This window comes from Ciconia boyciana, chromosome 1 (genome assembly GCF_034638445.1).
Source record: "Ciconia boyciana chromosome 1, ASM3463844v1, whole genome shotgun sequence".
Lineage (NCBI taxonomy): Eukaryota > Metazoa > Chordata > Aves > Ciconiiformes > Ciconiidae > Ciconia > Ciconia boyciana.
In genome coordinates, this window is record NC_132934.1 from 208,294,858 (window position 1) to 208,315,768 (window position 20,911).

A 20,911-nucleotide genomic window follows, 5' to 3' on the forward strand; every position below is an offset into this window, starting at 1 on the left:
AATTTTGTATGTATACAGAGAGCAAATGTTCTGCACAGACAGACAGTGGTTTTGCACAGAACAGGAGACCTCAATTTTAACGTTTATAAAACAGAAAGATGAAGAGCATGTGTTTTGCTTAGAGTGGCTTAGAGTATGTGTTTTTGTCAGCTCAAAGGGCAGATTTAGAGAAGGAATCTGGAAGTGTTTATTGCTATGGTGTAACTCCTATTTGGGCTCAGTCTTGCAGTTCTACCTCACGTGTGTGCTCTTAAATGACTGGGAAAAACAAAGAATCAAGAAATAACTGAGAAGCATCCAAGAAACTTCAACATATCAGTTAACTGGACATCAATCCAGGACACCATTAAGCTACAATAAGAGTGATGGCAGCGAAGTTTCCTACATTTGAATATACTTCAGAATACAGAAGTGGAAAAATAAAATAATTTAAAAAACCCAGCAACATGAATTTACATTCAAAATCAAATTTGGATAAACAGTCTCACAGATGTGTTTGTTCTGGAGCTCCTCTGCAAGAGCTGTAGCTGACGTGAGCAGGCAAGAGTGAGCACTATCTAATTAAAAATGAGCTATAAACATTCAAGTATCACTAAACATGGCCTGATTCTGCCTGTCTTCCTCGCAGAGTGCAGAGATCAGCCTCCTGATGGCTTCATTACAGGTAGGGAGTGAGGTGCTACTCGGTGCAAAGAAGAGGTACAGAATCAGGACCACAATGAGCAGCAATTACAAAGTCAACTAACTTTCTCAGAGGTTGCTCAGGGCTAGATTTTTAAAGGTATTAACAAAAGCTGCTAGAAACTAATAGCAGGGGCACTGCTGAACTCCATCAGGTGCTCAAATATATTGGTAGGTCCCTAAATGCCTTTAAAAATCTGTCCCCAGTGCACAGTTTCCTCATTTAACAGGGCAAAAAAAAGAGATTTACTTAAATGTTGGTGAATTCATTGAGCCAGACTTTGGGAAACGGCAGGGACTTCCACATTGACACCTGCTCCTTTAGAAGCCGGCACGCTTAAAACAGTCCCTGGTGGTATTTATTCCCTAGCGTGAACCCCATGTTTTTGCACAGAGCGCATGGATGCCATGCTGCCCGCTTCGTACTCCCGTGGATAAATCCTTTGCAGCCAGTGTGGATGTCGAGAGCTGTGCTGCTCTGCTTGTCTGCCAAATTTGATCTGGGGCAAAGCTCAACTGAACTCTGGAAGAGTGGAAACGGTGATGGGTGGTACGTGGCTCTCGGAGCTGAACCCTACAGCTCACGTTCACTCTTGTGAGTGCTGGCTACAGGGTAGGACTGTCAGCATATGTTTTGCTCCAGTTTTATTAGCAGCATGTCATGACATCCAGTGCAGCTCTGTGAATGATGCAAAAAGCGGGGATCTACAGGGAACCTGTTAGAAGTGCACTTTTGTCATGCAGAGCTGTGTAATGGATCCTGCTTCCTTCGCGGGTGATGAGGCAGAAAAAGGTTAATGCTGTTGACAGCAAAACAAGTCCAATGAAAAAAAAGGCTGCGAGTATCAGGCTGGCTTCTCCAGGACTCAAAGTTTTTCCAAAAAAATTGCCCCCTTTGCTGTCATAATCTGTTAAAAGAGAAGTAGTTAATGAGAAATCTATGCGTTAATCTGAAGAGTTTTAAATGACATTTTAAGAAATCCTTACCCTTTTCAGTGGTCCTATTTTTTGCAGTAGTTTTATCGTATGCTCCAGTTGTGAGTCCTCCTTCTGAAGGAGCTTCCCGCTCTGTGAGGAGAGAGAGAAACCATAGTTAAGTTGAAAACCTTAATAAACACTTTTTTGTCTTCTGGAAAAGTAGCCTTGATTTTATTTAATTCCTTCTACCTTGTTGATCTGAACAGAAATCATTATTAGATCAGCACAGCTATTGCTCTGGGCAGCTCTGTGGCCAATGTCCTTCTCTACAGGCATCTTTGTTACTTCACTAATTGCCATAGTGATAGGATGAGGGATAACAGTTTTAAACTGAAAGAAGGTAGATTTAGATTGGACATAAGGAAGAAATTTTTTATGATGAGAAATTTATTATGTGGTGAGACACTGGAACAGGTTGTCCAGAGCAGTTGTGGATGCCCCATCATTGGAAGTGTTCAAGGCCAGGTTGGATGGGGCTTTGAGCAACCTGATCGAGTGGAAGATGCCCCTGCCCATGGCCGGGGGTTTGGACTAGATGATCTTTAAAGGTCCCTTCCAACCCAAACCATTCCGTGATTCTGTGATTCAGTTCTGCATTTGCTTGTTCATTTGAAGTTTCATGGCCTGAATGAATATGTGTTATAAAATAAATTCACCTTGTCCAAGGAGGGAGTATTTTGGCTACATTTGGCATTACATTTGTCATCTTGCTGCTACAGGGTTACAGGTACAAGGTGTGCCTGCTGGAAGTGTTGCAGCCCCTGTGGAGGAGTGTAGCAAGCACAGCAGGGACCAAGGCAGGAGATGCTGGACCCAGATGTTACGTGAAATTATGTGATGTGGAGAGGCTCACAAAGCACTTCTGACTTCACTCACAAGGTGTGGAAGGGACCAGCACCACTCAAAAAGTTTACGAACTTTTCTTAGTCAAAAGATCAACTATTTCTTGGATGGGATGAAAAATCATTTTCTGGAGCATCTTGTATCTATCTCAGCTGGTCTCTGCCCATGCAGGAAGGAGCTCGAATAGCCCCATGAGCCAGCAGTGATTGCAGGGAGGAACAGCACCGTGCCAGTCTGCAGACCCTCCCGCACATCACGTGGCAGCAAGGGTAAAAAATAGCTTTGCAGTTGTTTTCTGCACCACCTGCAAGTGACTAATGGCTGCCACTGTCTTAGAGGGGCTCTTGTGAAGCACCAAGTGTTTTTAAGTTGCAGAGTGCAGCAAAGATTACTGTCTTTGCCATGTCATTACGGGTGTTTGTCCTGTCCCTAGACAATGCTAACTGGCCATGGCAGTAATTTACAGGTGCTTCCCACCAGCGTGCAGGGTGCAGTGTTGACATTAGCTCTCTTCCTTTCCCCCCTGCCTTCCATCCGATCTGCTGCGATACCACCTCCAAGTCCTAGGACGTGTTTCTGATACTGCACCTGATTTATTGATGGTGTAGGTCGTCTCCATGCCAGCGTGGATGTGATCAGCTACATGGCAGTGCAGAAGCCACGTTCCAGGGTTTTCTGCTACGAGTTCAACTGTCTGGAAAGTCCCAGGGAAGAGGTCATACACGTCTCCTCTGTGGTCCTTGTCTGTCTGTGGCAAGGCAAAACCAGCATCGTAAGAGTCTTGCCTCAAACGCCCCCCACAGGCACTGAAATATTCCAGTTAGACTTTCAGCTCCTCAAGGCAGATCAAATGCCTCTTGTTATATGTTTCTAGTGTGCCTCACACAGTGAAACTGAGGTCTGTGGATATCCCTCATTTAATCAATTACTTAACAACAGGAGACCCCTCCTAAGGACTTCAAGTGCTGGTTGAGCATAGGTGTTTCTTTCAAAGACAGATAGTCCTGCCAGTGTCAAGCTGTCACAACATAAAACCATACTGTAAGCAGGCATAAATCTCTCTGATTTCCTCCCTGTATCTTCCCTTATACCCATGGGTAAATATATATTTTAACCCACCTAGTCTTGTCCTCTAATAGTGCATTTATTCATGTTTCATATCAGGTTCAGAGTGGTAGAAGCTTTGCAAGGATGTCATTCATTTTGTATTTCCTTCACATGCAAAACTCCCATCGATCTCAGCATCAGCCCAGGGCTCCATGCCCAAGCTGCAAAATAAGGCTAGAACCTGGACTTTTTTGCAGAAATTTCCCATCACACTATAAATATTTTATTTTGATTAATTTTACCAACCTTAAAGATGAAGGTCTGTGCATGGAAGTGGACTGTATGTATATCCACTTCATTGCCCATTCCTATCAAATACCAGTTTGTCCTATCACCTTCATTCATCGTTAGACCCAGGAGACTGTTATAAATCTTCCCATTGATTGCTGAAAGAATGACAAAAGAGGACTGATTAATAACGGGCCACGGTACGGGGTGATGATAACCTCCACTTCAGGCACCCTTCACACTTTCTGTCCGGGGAGAAGGGTTGCCCAGGCAGAGAGGGGACCCACACCTGTGGCCTGGGCAAGGGCTCTCCATAGCGACCACTGCCACTGCAGGGAGACAGTCACATTTTTGTTTCAGTTTCCAGATCGTCTAAGTGCACAGCAGCACCTATTTTTCTGTCTTGAAAAGCATCGGATAGGTTTTTTACTGATTGAGATCAAATTCCTGAACAAACAGGATTTATGCTGAGAAGCTACATGGAAAAAGAGGGAATAGAGTTGTTGCCTAAAATGGGTAACATCTGTAGAAAGAGAAGTTTGCTTTGCCAGGGCTGTTCCTGCCCCTGTCCAGTCTGTTCTGCCTGGCTCCTGGGCTCTTTGCTGCTACAGCCACAGTTTTAAAATGTCATCCTTACGCTCCTACAAAACAAGCCTGCAAAGATCGCAGCTACCAAATGATGAGGGAAGTCAGGCAGGGCAGCCTCTTCCCATGAGTATTATATTAAACTGTCTTGTTAGAAAAATATCTTGGCTGAGCCTCATGAAATCTTTTTGTTTCCAGGGTTGCAGCTTATGAAGTTGTCATGTGGTGGGGCAATTGCAGGCTAAGTCCAGTGTCTTCCTAGAAGGGCTGTGAAAGATAAACCTCTGTCCTCTTGGCTGCTGCCACCAAGCCCTACATACCATGCTTGCTGTTGCCTTCTTCAAAGTTCTCAGTGGAATTAAAATCATCAGGATTCTTATGAAGGTATGTTTCAATATTTTCTTTCAAATACCAGGATTGATTTTCATCGAACACCATAAACAGAAGGGTAAATTCACGATCAATGTCTTTCCTTAGACCTCTTTCATCTAGAATTCCTTTTCTGCAAACTACGAGAGGCCCAATCAGACCGCTGTATGTGTCCTGAAATAAAATAAATATATGCGTTACAAATTTTCTAGTTCATTCAGTTATGAAATAGATACAGATTAACTACAGATTAAATAAAGATGAAATTCCATTTTCCTATCAGATGAGAAAAAATCATGACTCTGTCTGATTAGAGATATCTTTCTCTACATGTCCCTATGTTAATGTACTAAAGCAATGTTTTGCCTTCACACAAAATCCCTTCAAATATTCTTTAAGGAGGGAATCACATTACCGTGGTGTATCCCTGAGGATTTCAGTAGATTAAATTACCCAGGCACGTGCAACTGTTACCAAAGACAACAAAGCATCTAGCTCTGTAAATCGTTCCTCTAGCCTGTGGTCCTCGCATAAATGAGAAGCATGATCCTTTCAGAAACATTGTGCAAGGCAGGATGCTTTATCCAGAGCAATGTAATCTTTAATGACCATTTCTTGGTTACCTTTACAAAATTCACTGTTGAATAATAAACCCAAGTGATACAGTTTGGATCTGTTTTACCAGGGCCAGATCTTTCTGGGACGTTCCACCTGTAGGTGTTTATTTCCCCTGAAACAGAGAGAACAATTTTACCAAGAGCAGCTGGGTATTAGAGGCTTTGACTAGTATGTAACTGAGATGTGCTGCCTTCCTCATCAAAAAATGATCTGTATCAAAACTATCTGTGTTTTGCAATGCATGCAGCAATGGGATGTGGGCATGATTCTGCCTTCCGGAAGGTCAGTGAGGTTCCAGTGGTGTAAATGAAGGCAGACAGCCCCCAGAAAAGGATGTCTGCAAATGATGCTGGCAACAGCAGCATCCCCCAGAGGGAAGTCTGGAGATAGGAGTTTTCATCTTTCTCTGTGGGCAAAACTTGTAGCAGATCAATGATCTTGGACGCCGATGCTTAAGGTCAGTTGAAGGTGTCAGGAGCCAAGCTCCGGAAAATATTTCCTGAACTTTCTCAGTTGAAAAGGGCACAGAGATGTGGCAGTTGCCCCTGGGATTTTGCAGATGGTGCTGCAGCAGCATATCAGCTCTGGGCCAGGAGAGGAGAGGTAAGTACGTACCAACCTGCTGACTGGGAGCAACAAGGGCGTCCTTCCCTCTTCTAGCTAAGCCCCTCTCCTCAGCAGTTACTGGAAAACCCCTGTCCCTTCCTGAAAGCCATCACCTCTGCCATGTCCTCCCTGAGCAGAGATTCCCTGACCTCTGATTTGATTTAAAAAACCCAGTCTGGTGGGGCAATTATCTATTCGGGTGAGGATCAATTCTCAACACTGAACACAAACACACGTTCAGATGAACTGCCTGCACTGTGTTTCCCTGCTTTGTTTTTTTGCAAGTACTGCATGGAAGGGTAGGAGACCAAGATGTGGTCAACACCTTGACCTTTTAAGTGGTGGAGAAATGTTGAACAAGGCAATCTCTAGCCCAAAAGTCTTCCAGGGTGACAAAAGCCACGAACAGCTGGGGACACACTACAAGTCAGGGGAAAGCAAGGAATCACAGAACTCTTGGCCATGGTCTTAGTACAGCCACAACCCGACAGCTGCCAACAGCTGTGGGCATCAGGGTAAAGGAGAGTTTTCAGTCTTAAATGGTTGTGAAGTGACTGAGCCTAGTTTTGTGTCACTGAGCCACAACACCGTTTTGATGGATCATGCAATGGTGGGTTTTATTGTAAGACAATAACTACAGAAAAAGAAATGGTGACTCTCAAATATCATGCTGTATGAGAGCAGTCTCACGCATACATTGCAATATCATTTAATCTTATAGGACAAGCACCTTCTGTTCATTACAGCGCGGCTTTACGCCCTTCAGCAGAGATCAGAAAGGCTTTCAAGACACAGCACTATACTAACAGGACAGAAAACATGAACAAGAAAACCCCCAGTCTCAGAGGCATTCATGGCATGGAGACATACACCAGGGAAGAGTTTGTCATCCACCTCTACCTGTCATCATCCCTTTTTAGAGGGCATGATGCGAGAAAAGAGCCTGGTCATGGTCCTTCACCACTTCCTTGCTTTTTACTCCTCACTTCAGGATGTTTGGAGGCTGTAGGTGGAAACATCTCCACTCTACTTAAAACCTGAGATACTTCAGATGGCATCAAAGACCTATCTTTGAAGTGTAAATGAAGCATAACCCCTGAAAAGACTGATAAACAAGAGGAAAATGGATGTTTCCTTCCTTTTTGCTGCTGGGTAAATGGAGGAACGGACAGGGAGAGGACAAAGCTGTGGCAGCTGAGAGCTGTTATGGCTTAGGCTGCTATGGGTCTGCTCTCTGCATCTCTTTGCTATGCCACCCACAGGCTCTTTAGGAGCTGGCAGTGCTCTCAGGAGCACAATTTAGCAGGACATAAATCTGACAGATGACTGGTTCAGGATTTAGTAGAACTAGATGGGCTCTGGGGAGCTTGGGGTGAGCAGTCCAGCCTGGCCTAGGAAGACAGACAGTAAGGGTTTTGAGATGATGGTGGTGGGGACTGAAGTGCCCAGGAATTATTCTTGTTTTGAGGGACTTGTTTTCCATGTTAACTGCTGCTTCCAAACTCCTAAGGAAAAGTCTGTCCTTAAATCTTGCTGAAGAGTCCTTTCCTTTGGCTTACTCTCAAACACAGACACTTTCCCTCATCTAACTCATCCCAAGCCTGCTCCCATGTGGACAGAGGAGACATGACAGTAGTGTTCCCAGTGTTACACCTGGATTGTCAACAAAACAGCATCGACAACATCATGGGGCAAATAACAAAACAAGGGAATCATATAAATCAGCTCCTTTTTCTTCATATATTAACCATAGGTATTCATTCATCAAACTCCAGCAAGGCAGACGCTGGCTCACATTTGGCCATGAATTTGTGTGTGATTGTACTGTATCGATACAGCCACCTACAGAAAAGAGATTTCCACTTCCAGAGAGGTTTAGGACATCAGAATTTCTTTTCATTTAGTTTCACACTGAAGCTCACAAATACCATGAAAAAAATTGCATGGGTGATGGAAATAAAAAAATTGCATGAGTGATGGAAAGAAAAGGTATATACATTTTGGATTGACTACAACGCCTGGGTTTGAGTTTAGCTTCCTACTAGAATATAAAACCCAAGATAAAAATTGAAGTACAAAAAATTTAACAGGCATTTTTCTATATGAAAAATTTCAATTCCATGAGAACTATTTTCCTCACTAGAAACTGAGACTTGTTTGCTACACTTCTTCAAAGACTTTTAAATCACGTGCCAGTGACATTTTGCATGTTATGCATCAGCTCTGAATGCAAATGCCAGTTCTGTGTACATTAAGAGTGAGGCAGAGTTAACATTGCCAACTGCAACTCTACCACTGAATTTCTCAGTTTTTAAGATGTTGTTAGAGCCTCAGTCTGGAGCAAATGCAGCACTGGCTTACGCTTCTCTTGCCATGATTATGGGCCTGCTTCCGCCTTTTTTGGAGGTTGTTCAGTGATTTGCATTACTGTTTCTATCCCTGATAGAACAAAGGTTCATTCTCTGCCCAGACATGCTCACTTGATCAAGAACCTACATGTATAACAACACAGAATTGTATCTGAATAAACGCTGAGCGTATTATGTCTGGAAGAACATATAGGTATGTGTTAGCTTGAAAGAGGTATTATCATTCATGCGTTAAAATGCTTTTATATACGGCCTTTGTAGCTCAAACTGAAAAAAAAAAGAACATCCTTACCAGGGAGAGTAATTGGTGTCTCAGGTTGTTCTTCACAACCCACTTCTTCTATACCATGTGCACTTACTGAATAAGGCCTGCTGGCTTTGTTCTTAAATACGATCAGTACAGAGTCACCAACCTCGGCATGGAGTAACGGCCCTAAATTAAAACAGGAGACACTGCTGATTTATGCTGCTTTTCTGAATTTTAACGGACTTTCAATAGCTTGGCCTAGGAAAGGAACAATGGTCTTTCTCAAAACCCTCAGGCTTTTCTGTTCTTTTAGTGAAGCCATCAAAACTGGTCTGTTATGTTAGCTGATGAAAAGCTCCAATAAATAATCCAATGAAAAGCTCCAATGAAAATATTTTTTCTTTTCAGTCAATGAGAAGAACTGTTCACTCTGGAAACAGGTCTTTGAACAGCTTGTTTTTAAGGAAAACTTTTGTGGATGGTTTTTGTATCCCTCAAAATTTTATTTCTTAAACTGGTAACGGCTTTTTTTTTAACTATTTTTTAATTTTTGCACTGCAAAAAAGGAAATTCCTAGAGAGTGTTGACTACTTTATGACCAGTTGTTGCCCACTTCTCGTCCCATAAAAAACATGAGCTGATGGTTATTTTATGACACGCGCAACATTTTGTCTTGCCCAATTTCAGATACAAATCCAGCTCCTTAATATTGACTTAGTCTACCTACAAGAGCCTCCACCATGTTACATGCTCTGATGTTAAGGTGAATCCTGGAATTGTCATTTTTGCATCCTCCCTGCTAGTACTCCTTAAGAAACTCTTTTTACCATGTTAACAACACTAGGAAAACTCTTTGGTTTTGGAAAGCAATCCTCCCACTTATCAGGCTCAGTCTGTGAGCCATGAGAGCTACTTGCCCAGGATTTCCAAGTGTTCCTCCTCCTCCGTCCTCATTTTGCGCTGTGTGAAGTTGCTGTTTGTGTACTCCCTGTAAACCACTTTCTTGTATTTTGAACCGATCAGATCTTCTGCTTGGCTCAGGAAAACATGCCCATAACTGCAAAATAAAAAAGCAAAAATCAAAAGCTCTAAACCTTACAAATCTAAAGGCTAGTAACTGTTGTGTTATTCACAATAGAAGTGATAAGAATACACGGCTTGGTCCAATGTGCTGATTGATGTGAAGCCCTGCATGCAAGAGATTTTAAACAGCAAACAACAAGGATAATCCTGACTAAATGCACACCCTCTTCAAACAGGTAAAGCTGAGGATATGTTGCACTCACCACAAACTTTTGGAAACACAAATCCTTCACCAGAGCTGTCAGAGCAGAGATAAGTTCAAGGTAAGAGGGGGTTTGGCCACTCTCTCCAGCTGCATCCTCCGCTCCAATAAAGGATACTGCCTGTCCCTGCTAATCTGAATCCTCTTATCACGATGGCTGCTTTCACTATCTTGGCTATTAGTCAGCCACAGGAAGATGATAACCGAAGCCCAACCTTGCAAAAGCAAATGCCATCATCTCAGATAAGAGGGGGCTGCTTTACCCTGCCCTCCTGCTGCTATGTACTGCACAGGGCTGGATGCTTTCCCAGCATGAAGATAAGGTGAGAAATGTATTTTCCCTTCTGCACCTGGCAGAGGATGCTTTTATGTGCCCTCCAGGTTTGTGCAGTCACCCACAGCTTGTTGCTGCTCCTGTGGGATCCCAGAGGGCTGACTCGCCAGCAGAGGACACTCGCCACCAGCTGCGGAGCAAAGCCTTCACCCTCTTCTGGGAGCAGCTCAGTCTCCTGGCAGCTCATCTCCAAGGTGCCCCTGGCAGAGGAGTTGTGAGGTTGGCTCACAACATACTAAATAGAAGCGAAAAATCCCCCAGGAACACCACTTACTGTAGTAATACACTGTGTGCAACAGCAGCCTTTAACAATACTGGAGTTAGTATTTTCTTTAAACATGCTTCATCATCTGTGACTCTTCAGGTATGTTTTCTACCAACTCCATTGTACTCTTCCTCTTTGCAGGGTGCAATTTCCTGGCCACTTTTCTGAGGTTTATTTTTGAAATATGTTCACTGTTCCTTTTTGTTTTCACCAAAGTGGTCGCAGAGACCTCCCTATGCAATATGATCTGGAACACGTATGTTCTGCACATGCTTTTTATTCCTTAGCACAGTGCAGTGTAGATGTGATTCACTTGTGGCTGTTACTGCGTTCTGACTTTTCCAGGGGAGCCATGGGCTACCACGCTGCAGTGAAGCAGGCTCAGCACCTCCCTAATGCAGCTTCACTGCTTGCGGGGGCTCACGTCTGGGACAGGTACCTGGGTTTTTTCTCTGTGAAAACCAGAGCACTGGAATGGGGAGACTGAGGAGGGTGAGGAATGGAGAGGAGGGGGTTGGGGGGCATCATTGTAGGGTTGAGCCAGGGCTGGAACGCACACATGGATTTAGGGACTTGGAAGCCTTCTTGGGTTCAACAGCATTACAAGACGCTCTAAGATGAAAACATTTGAAAATGCTGCCTATGAACTAGTCTAGTCTGAGAGGCTGTCATCTGATAAATAAGTTTTCTCTTATTTTGTTTGGCAAAGAGTGCCTCCTAAAAAGTACGAGGCTGGCTTCATGAAAGGATGCTTCAAAGTTCCCCCTCCATTATGAGTGTGCCCCATGCCCACAAACATTTTTTGCTTTGAGTACCTTTCCTCATTGCTGCTGATGTTGTAAATCTTCGGTGCTGAGCTCTTATTTGAGGCATAGTCCCACTCCACCTCCTCCGCAGCGATGTAGTAGAGCCTCATGGCTCCGTGCTGCTGCTGGGCTCGGGTGGTATTACGGCAGCTGCTGACCTCGTAGAGTTGTTTCATCCCACCGACAAAGTGATCAAAAGTCCTGCAAACCACTTTGAATGTGCCTGGAAAGGAAAGCCATGAGATTTAGGCAATGCAAAAAACTTTAAAAAGCGGCTTGGCAAGTTAGGTCCTGTGCCTTGTACATCTCTGATCTGTCCTGAAACAAACCTAATCTGTGATGCTGTATGGAAAGCCAAGCGAGGGGATACTTACATCACTCAGAGCTTGCTGGCTTTGAAAAATTAAGGGGACTGAAGGAAAAACAAGTTGATAAAATGGATGTGCACCAATAATCTCCTTTAGTCACCACATACTCTATGGTCCCAAGATGTAAGAGGATGGGGATTCAGGCTGACATTCACACACTCAAGAGTAAACATGCACATAAGACACTGCAGGGTTGTGGCCTGTAACTCCTACATTACAACAGTTCTTCAACTAAAAGAAAAATGTGAACGCAGACACAAATGGAGATCCATAAGCCAGCAAGTAACTTTTTGCTCCGTAGCAAACACTAGCCTGCTCCATCTTCACTCAAAAATCTCCATAAATTACTTCTAACTATTTGAGTTAGATTAGCTTAGCCAAGGGAGCTCTGAAAAGCAATTGATTAGATGTCTGGCAGCAGGAACAAACTTGCCAGTAAGCCTTCACCTGTGCTGCCCATGCTGCATACATGCCCACGGGGAGCACGAGAAGACGTAGGAGGAGTGTGCATTGCAAACACTGATAAAGGCATGGAGAAACCAGGTGTGTGTTTCAGAGGTGCTGTTTCCTTGTCCCTGAGCACAGAGCCACTGTGCCAGCCTAGGGTGCATGAGACCCTTCGCTGAGCTCCTGCAGTTGTCCGGTGTAATCAGGCTAATGGAAGCCTCTTAGAGACTTTGCAATACAGATACAGACCCATTATAGAAGAATGCCTCTAACAAACGAGAAGATGCTGCTTATAACCATTTGTTTATGTGCACCTATATGGTATAAAAACAACTGAGTTTAACCGCAACTTTCTGACCCTTTGCCTTCCCTCCACGAAAGGCCAAACCACCATGGGCCATTTTTTTGTAGCTCTGATGGTCAAAGGCCGCAGTGACAGTGGGAGCATCTTTTGGCATGTCCATGGGCAGATTTTAACACTTGTACTCTCCTTCCCATTTACTCAAGCAGAAGCTGACCCCAATGTAGTCCTGTGTAGCTCTGCCTGCTAGCACTCTTGTGAAGGAGGAAAGCACTCTCACAGCTGCTTTGTATGTGAGTCAGTGATGGAAACAAAATCAGACCCACAGCTCTGTCCAGGCTGGACCTCAGTCCATTCCTTGTGCTTCTAGGACAAAAGTGGTGAAAAAAGTAAAATAACATAAATTTAAAGAAAATCACTTGCGTTGGTGATTGTAAAGATCTGATAATTCATTCCATTTCCCTTATTGCCAGTAGAAGGCTAGCTGGCAAAAATTAGTAATCTCCTAGAATATATTGTTTAGTGTGAGTCCTGCAGTGCAGTTTCATGACAGATGGTGGAAATGTATGGGATATGCATAAGGAAAGAATCTGCTGTTTTATAGACACCAGCAACAGAGGTCTAACCTGGCACGTACACAAGGCCAACAGATATTTCTATCAGGTGCTCTGGCCAAGGATGGCCCTTGACATAGCCTTGTACAACTCTCATGGCTCTGTTGATTTAAGCAGAGTTGCACCAATGTAAAGAGAAGTAACGTTGCACTCTTTGTCATGAAGCTTATCTGGTGTCTCCAACAAACCATTCACCCTCTCTGAGTTTGAAGAATGTATCACTGGATTATATACGAGAATAAAAATTATCTTTAATGTATACACTTCTGAAGAAACTCCTAAAGACTAACTATTATTGAAAACCTATTATTGAAGTCCTGAAATACCTTAAATGATGCTGACTATCTACATAGCAGTGAATTTTATCTTTGCTAAAAAAGCCTGTTTTGAGAGTTATGGAAATTCTGTGAGCATCCCCTTAGCTACCCCTCTGCCTGCTGGTCTGCCTATCCCAAGGTCATCAAAGCCTCCGCTCTTTGGTGCACATACATATTTGATTTATAGCACCTTCCCAGAAGAGTAGCCCAGCCTGAATTCTCAGCTACTCCAGGTCCCCACAGTCTCCATGCTTTCAGGCTCCCTTGTGCAGAGCAGAGTGTCTAACCGACTTATTTTGGCTGCCTGATTTCTGCATGTGGCACACCACCAAGATAAGTTCATGAACATACCCACACGGTCTGGCTGCATCAGCGCTGTCCCCGATAAATGAGGAAACAAGGCCAGCCCGTCCCTCGTCGTCCCTCTCAGGTCGATGGTGTTTCCTTGGAAATGAACCCCGTGCATGTCGTAGTGACTGCCCAGCCCGATGAGGTGCCAGGAGACCTTGTCATCCTTGCACATGGCCAGGCCTGGCAGATTACCGAACAAGTAGCCATTGACAGCTGGAGAAGAAGGAAAGAGCCGAGGTGGCACCAGGTCGATAGAAACTCATCACTCATCACTCATCACCTTCCCAGCAAGAGACTCGTGACTCAGCAAGTCGCGGCATTAATTAAAGGGGCATTTTGTGAAGCAAAGGTAGCACTGGATGACACCAAATTAATATCCAAATGCTATTCCTATAAACTCTGAGCTTCTACCTTTTTTTTAGTCTGTAAAATCTTGTAATAGCCCTTTGCAGTGATGTAGCACTTCTCTGAGCTTTTCAGGGTGCCTCACAGACACCAGTTAAGTTTATAAATTAGGTACCTCCTTTCAGCCTGGAGAATGTATAACTGGATCATTAAGGCCATGGAGTGGGCCATAAAGCATCGAAGTGACAAATTCGGTTCTGATAGAGCCTTTTAATGTGATTTTTTACTTTTGATTTCCACTTTTACTTCCAAAAGGTGTATCTCTTTCTTTCACAAGGGTGTTACAAGGCTAAAGTCCCTAATTCTCAAATGCTCTCTGCAATCACTGGGTTAAAGATATTATGGCAGAACAAAACTTTAGTATGAGATACCACCTCATAACAGAAGAATGAAATAGATGTGTCCAGAAAGCCCTAAAGTTCTCTAACAATATATATTCTCAGTGCTCTTCAGAAAACTAAAGCAAAGAGAGGTTATGTGATTTGCTCAAGTCTGTCATGTCAGGAATAACTTGAAGGAGGTCCATGCTGAAGTCAGATACTTACATCCAGAAGTGGTGTTTTAAAATATTATTGGCCATTCCCCTAGTCTTTGCCTCTCCTCTTCCAGAGGTGGTCACTTCCCAAGTGGGAGCTGGCAGAGCGGAGCACCTTCATTGTCTTCATTGTCATGGACCTTCATTGTCTGAATCAGTGCCAAGGCCAGCAGTGAAATTTAAATCACCAGTGAACATGGGCCTCTTCTGCAGTTGGTGCCTGACTCTGGCATTAAGCTGTTTTATAGACCCAAGTGTTGTAGCTAAAAGCTACACTCCGTTCCCTTTCTCCAGGTGTAGTTGGTAGGTGGATGCATTCATTGCTAATGTGACTGGAGTTTCAACATGCACTGCAAGGGCATCAGGAGCTGGCCACAAGCTGACTGACAGCTTTCCACCTCACCCACCAGTGCACTGCAGTCAGCTATGAATGATGATAAAATCTGCCAACTCATCTTCCTAATATGATTGAATAAAAGGTACCATTAACAGATATTAGATATTTCATACCATGCATTTTGTTGGATTCCTTGAAATCTGCATCATTTTCATCTACTTTTGAAGGGTCTCCAGTAAATGCTTCAATATTCTTGTTCAGATACCAGCTGTCATTCTCATCGAAGATTGAAAAGAGGAGGTAAAATTCTCTGTCTATTCCTTTCTGTAGACAAGAGGGAAGCCAAGACATTTAAAAAAGTCTGTGCAGAATTACCCAAGTAAAAATGATTATTTTTTTTTTAACAAAGCTTTCTTTCCCCAAAAAATTGCAGCCGCCTTCTTACTATGTCCTTGTAGAGACAAGGATTGGCACTCTTCCATCAGCCAGAAGGATAAATATAAAGTGTCCATTACTTACTTAGGGTGGGAAGATACATTCATTGCTAATAAGTGCATAGGAACACCTAGGGATGAGCCAGAATACTGGGGAATGACAGTTTCATCTTCCTAACCATCCCCTTAGGTCAGCTTTTACCCTGAGGAATGACATTTGTTTAGTCTCTTAAAACTGATCTGGGAACTGGGCAAATTGGCCCATATGGGAACTCCCCAGTGCACCACCCTGCTGTTAGGGACAAGCAGATGTCCACGTTGGGCACCTGTGTCCCGTCGTGATTCAGTGTGTTCTTCCGACAGACCAGCAAAGGCCCCACGAGGCCAGAGTTGGTGTCCTTGACGGCATCGGTAGCCGAGTAGTACAGATAGGTCAGGCATGGGGGGTCACTTTCTGTTGGACCTCCATTTGCAGGTACCCTCCATTTGTATGTGAAGGTTTCACCTGGCTTAACGTGGGCTCCTGGCTTCATATAGCCTGCAGAAAGAAAATTGAGAAGCACCAAGGTTACAGGAAAGTTTTGTCTTCCTGAATACAAGTGTTATCTGGGAGTCAGACATAGCTGCTGATTTCTGTGGACAAGCTCCCCCTTGCAGCCACAGCTTGAGCACCATCCCATAGTCTGGGCACTTATGCCATGGGGACATCTCACCGGAGTCCTGTGCCATGGGGACAACCAAGCCCATTCCCCACAGAACAAGTTTAGCTGCTTCACCCAGACACCTTCCAACACTATCTGAATTACCTGGATTCAATCAGACAAGACATGCAGAGCTCATCCTTGTGCTTAAATGGCTTCAGCTAATGTTTGTAGCTTACCTGCCCTATTGTGAGATTCATCTGCGGCATGAACGCAGACTCCGGCTTTTCATTAAGCACCAACAAAACAATTACATCAGTGAGCGGAGCTGCAGCTGTGGCTCTTTAGAAATTCAGAACAAATCTGATCCTGGTAATTGTTTCTTTTTGATTTTGTAGCAATGCACAGGAACCTCTGTCAGAGTCTCCAGAGGCCAGTTGCTATTACTTTTTTTGGAAGCTACTTTTAAAGGATTTGGGCCATTGTCTGCTGCCTTGCGCAGGGTGCACGTATCACCAGTCGTGTAATTTAGCCACTGTAAAAGTGTTGGTATCCACTCAGAGGACTTACAAAAGGGACTTGAAAGGAAAGCTGGGAAGAGGGGTCAGCCCTGCACCCTTTGCAGAAAAAAAGTGCTAAGTAACTGTTCTGGTCTTTGCTATGAGGAAGATCAAATCAGAAATTTTGTTTAACGCTTAGGCATCCATTGACTGGATTTTCTCAGGTGTGTCTGGCAGCAGCAGACTGCACCAATCTAATACTCCTCTCTAATAGTCCAAGAGAATTCTCTCAAAAACTTAGACATGAGTGAAAATAGCAGTATTACATATGAACACATACTATTTGCCGCAAACCGCAATACAAAGTAGAGTACTGCTTCAACAGTATCTGATACTACTGGATTCATCCTGCAACAGTGCTCAATAAGGAGAACATTGATTTGGAGTTAAAAACCCTCTGAGATTGGACAAGTGTCAAATGCAACATGGAAGACTATTTCCTGAGAGCATAACTGAAAAAAGATGTCTGCAGACATCTGTAGATGTCTGTAGGTGTGTTTATGTACAGTATTTTCACACAAATAAGCTGTACTCAGACAATGCACAGCCTTTGAAAAATCATTTACCTTCAGTGTAAACCTACAGCCCCTGTAGGGCCTCTGCATGTATACACTTGTAGATAGATATGATGGGAATCCAAGACACAAGGGTTACAAGGAGAGAAGGGGCAGAAAGATTGTTGATGAATCTGGAGTCAGGTTCCTCTCCAAAGACCCAGAGGTGTGCAGCACACACTGCTGCTGAATTGTAGGATTTGGTTTGATTTTGCTCCACACCAAAGCATGCAATGCTGATGGGTGCTACTACTGGGGAGCATTAAATGAAAGCATGGCAAGACTGTGAGCAGAGGGAAGCTGCACTTCCACCAGGGAACTACATGACATGGGTGGCATTAGGATGTGTGCAGATAACTTCAAGGCTGAACTCAAGCCAGTTGTTTCGTGATGCATTGGGGCCTGCTGGCAAATTTGTTGTGTTGCAAGGTCAGCAACTAGAGACAAGAGAATTTAATAAAGCCTTTTGTATTGATTTTATTGTACAATGTTACGAGTTTTACATGTTGACCTAAATCGTTTAGCACAGTTCTCAAAAGAGGGATTATGTCCCATGAGTTGCTTTCTGATGTGTTGTAGTGGGAACAAAGCAATTTAGACAACAAGAAACTTACTTTTCTTTTCAGTGCTGCAAATACAGCAAAAACTTTTTCAGAGACCACAATATTATCTCTGTAGGCACTATGGATGAGATGCAGCTCACCTTACTTGAGCCATCTAAAGCTTAGTCCCTAACCCAAACTCTAGGTTTCTTCTGTAGTTGATGGAGACAGAAATGCATCTCCAGAGGGTGACCTACTGTCTCCTAAAATAGGTGTTCAAAGTAAATGGGACTTCTCACTCTCTGAAGGGTTTGTTTCTTGTCACTGACTGAAAAAGGTGCCTACCAATTAAACATGACATTTAACATTTAATGGTTAAACTTAGGTGATAAAGATCCTGTCCTTGCACAAAATGAGAGGAAGCCTTTGGTAAATGCTCAATTTAATAATTTACATATTTATGAGGATTAATAAGGATTATCGCTGCTTCACATTCCAGGTCAATCAGATAAAAGCTGCCTCCGACACTGACTATTCTGAGAGTGAAGCAAGGGCAATGCCCAACCTCGATTAAAGAATCAGGAGTGAAGCAACCCAGACCATGTGGATGGCTATACCCAAAGGCTCAGCAGGGGCATCAGGCCAGATCCTAAGCTTCGTAATTCTGGAGCATGTCCAGAGGACATCCACTGACTGCAATTGAGTGATATTAGATTAGAACTAATATAAATTGGATTGTGCTTGTGACTTTTGCTCAACATGGACTTCAGCTAGTTTTAGATGCCTTGTCTGACACATGTCTAAGGGGCAGAACCAGCACATTGGCAGAGTGGGGAGTCCCGTGGGTTGTGACATGTAGGGTAGATACAAACTAATCAAATCGTCCCTTCTGTGCCTTAACATCCACAAAAAGGGCAAACCTGTAGAGCAACAGAAGATCTTTAGACTCAGGTATTCTGGATGTGGCGATACAGCGGTACAGTCAAAACTTACCATCTAAGTAGGGAGCACCTTCCGACAGCTTGCTGAAGCTTACACCATGGGCCATAATGCTATAGCTTCTTTTGGCTTTGTTGGCAAAAGTAACTAGCACTGTATCTCCCACTTCAGCTTTTATAATGGGGCCTTAAAAAAAGAGGGTGAGGGAAGGTATTAGAAGAACTACTCTCTAACATATTTCCATCTAAACGAGAGAGGGCTGACTTGGCAGCTGCATGCACAAAATTCCCCTCTGGACCCAAGTGGATCTGCATTCACAGCCAGTGTAATGACAGAAGGGGAAAACATTCACTGTACCAAGTATTCCCAGGTGCTTCATGTCCTCTGACAAAATCTTCTTCTTACTGAACGTTGCGTCAGTATATTCCACATAACGAACTTTCCAGTATTGCCCTCCTATTCTGTCAGTCCCTTGTGTGAAATATATTGCAGATTCACTGTGGAATTAACAAATCCGACTGGTTAAATAATTGGAGGTTCAGGCAGAACGCTTCATTTCGGATAAAGTTATTACTCCAGACAGGAGAAATGACCCCCCAAGTTACTAGTTTGCATACACTTTTCCAGCAGACAAAGGGAGGTATTACTGGTCTGAATTACAGTTATAAATTAATTAACAAATGGGCATTCATTGTGCATTAGACTTTCATGTGTTTAACCCCAATTTACTTAGAGAGACATCTATGTCAACTTACCTCTAACTACCTTAGGGCAAGACCTGTGCCATTACCTGTGCACAGTGTGTCTCTCATCCTCATTAGCTTTCCTGGGAGATACTGTAATACAATTTGTCTTCATCAGTAATAACAGGGGGAAAAAATCTACCATTGTGGCACCTCTGAGATACACCGATTGTAAGTGTGAAAGCTGCCTGAGGAGTCTCGACATAGGGTCATTAACTCTGTTGAACTTTGCATACCTCACCAGGGCTCACTTTCTCTATGGACTTAATGGAGCAAGCTAAGTGCTTCCAGAAGGCAACTCTGAGCATCGCAGTTATGAATCTAACTTCCTGACAAGGTTGTTTAAATTCATTCTTCCCTGCCCCTTTCAATTAAAATTAATAACAGTGCAGGACCTAGCCCTGGTGAATCACTGGGGAAGTCTCACCCAGACTCCTGAAATTAAAGCACAACAGGAGAGGACTTACCTGCCAGTGGCGTTTAAACCCTGCCCAGTGAATTTATCATAACCGTCAGGTCCATAATTCCAGAGCACTTCTTCAGCAGCGATATAGTATCTTCTCGTGTGACTGAGTGGTGAAGGCCGAGACAGGTTTTTTTGGCAGATCTGAACATCATACAGTGCCTCCATGCCACCTGGGAGGAGAAAGAGTCTGGAGACAGTCCTTGGCCAGCTGCAGAGTCAGCAATCTCATGGATACAAAGGCACATTCAAAACTCTCTAGGAGCTACATGGATTAGAAACCATTACTAGGGTAAATTTCTATTTTTAAAGACTTCCTCTGCCTACACTGGGCCAGATGCTAGCACCCTTCTCTTGCAAGGTGGTACTTTATGCCACAGGTGAAACCCACTGACATCAATGACACTCTTTAGTGGGCTTATTTACTCAATTCCTTAATCTGGGTAAGGACGGTAGAATGATTCTGGGGGGCAGAGTGCCTCCTGAAGCGTGCAAAATGGCATCATCTCCCCTTGACTTTCATTGAAACAGGGAGGCTGGTTATTACCACGCTAAAAGTATTTGTTGCTTGCCAGGATCAAGTCTGTTTTGCCTGATCCAAATCCCACTGAAATCAGTGTGCAAGTTCTTAAAAGTAAAAATTCTCCCAGCTCGTCTCGGATGTGATAATTATACATTGCCTGCTCTCGTAAGACCTAGTTTATAATACGTGCTTTCAGGCTCTCACATCACACAGACATCACAACATCACCATCAAATTCCTTCACGTAAAGGTTTCTGAACACACTGCCATTTTTGTCTGATTTCTGTAAAGGAAAAAGCTATGAAGTGTTCAGCTGGCATGATTTTCTCTATGTGTAAGTACTTATCTACAACAAAAAGTGATGATGAAGGCTCCTCTCATTGCTCATCAAAATCTCCATTTTACATAGAAAGCGTGGTGTCAGCACTGGGTCTAGCAAGCCTTCCTCATATGAATTACACAGCTAAGTCATTCGTACTAGCTGAAGATTTGGCCCAACTTGTGTAATTTCCACTG

General features: G+C 43.5%; 1 protein-coding gene across 1 annotated transcript in view; it reads right to left on the bottom strand.

Annotated features, from left to right (window-relative positions):
- Positions 1-1,386: 1,386 nt before the first annotated feature.
- Positions 1,387-20,911, bottom strand: part of HEPHL1 (hephaestin like 1) — a 33,741-nt gene continuing 14,216 nt past the window's right edge. The window contains exons 6-20 of the mRNA XM_072855071.1: positions 19,877-20,045; positions 19,024-19,163; positions 18,721-18,852; positions 15,757-15,968; positions 15,170-15,320; positions 13,720-13,932; positions 11,331-11,544; positions 9,549-9,688; positions 8,677-8,817; positions 5,415-5,521; positions 4,743-4,965; positions 3,856-3,995; positions 3,091-3,250; positions 1,669-1,749; positions 1,387-1,589 (exon numbers count right to left, since the gene is read on the bottom strand). Coding sequence (XP_072711172.1) covers positions 1,387-1,589; positions 1,669-1,749; positions 3,091-3,250; positions 3,856-3,995; positions 4,743-4,965; positions 5,415-5,521; positions 8,677-8,817; positions 9,549-9,688; positions 11,331-11,544; positions 13,720-13,932; positions 15,170-15,320; positions 15,757-15,968; positions 18,721-18,852; positions 19,024-19,163; positions 19,877-20,045 — 2,426 coding nt within the window. The remainder of the gene's footprint in view (positions 1,590-1,668; positions 1,750-3,090; positions 3,251-3,855; positions 3,996-4,742; positions 4,966-5,414; positions 5,522-8,676; positions 8,818-9,548; positions 9,689-11,330; positions 11,545-13,719; positions 13,933-15,169; positions 15,321-15,756; positions 15,969-18,720; positions 18,853-19,023; positions 19,164-19,876; positions 20,046-20,911) is intronic.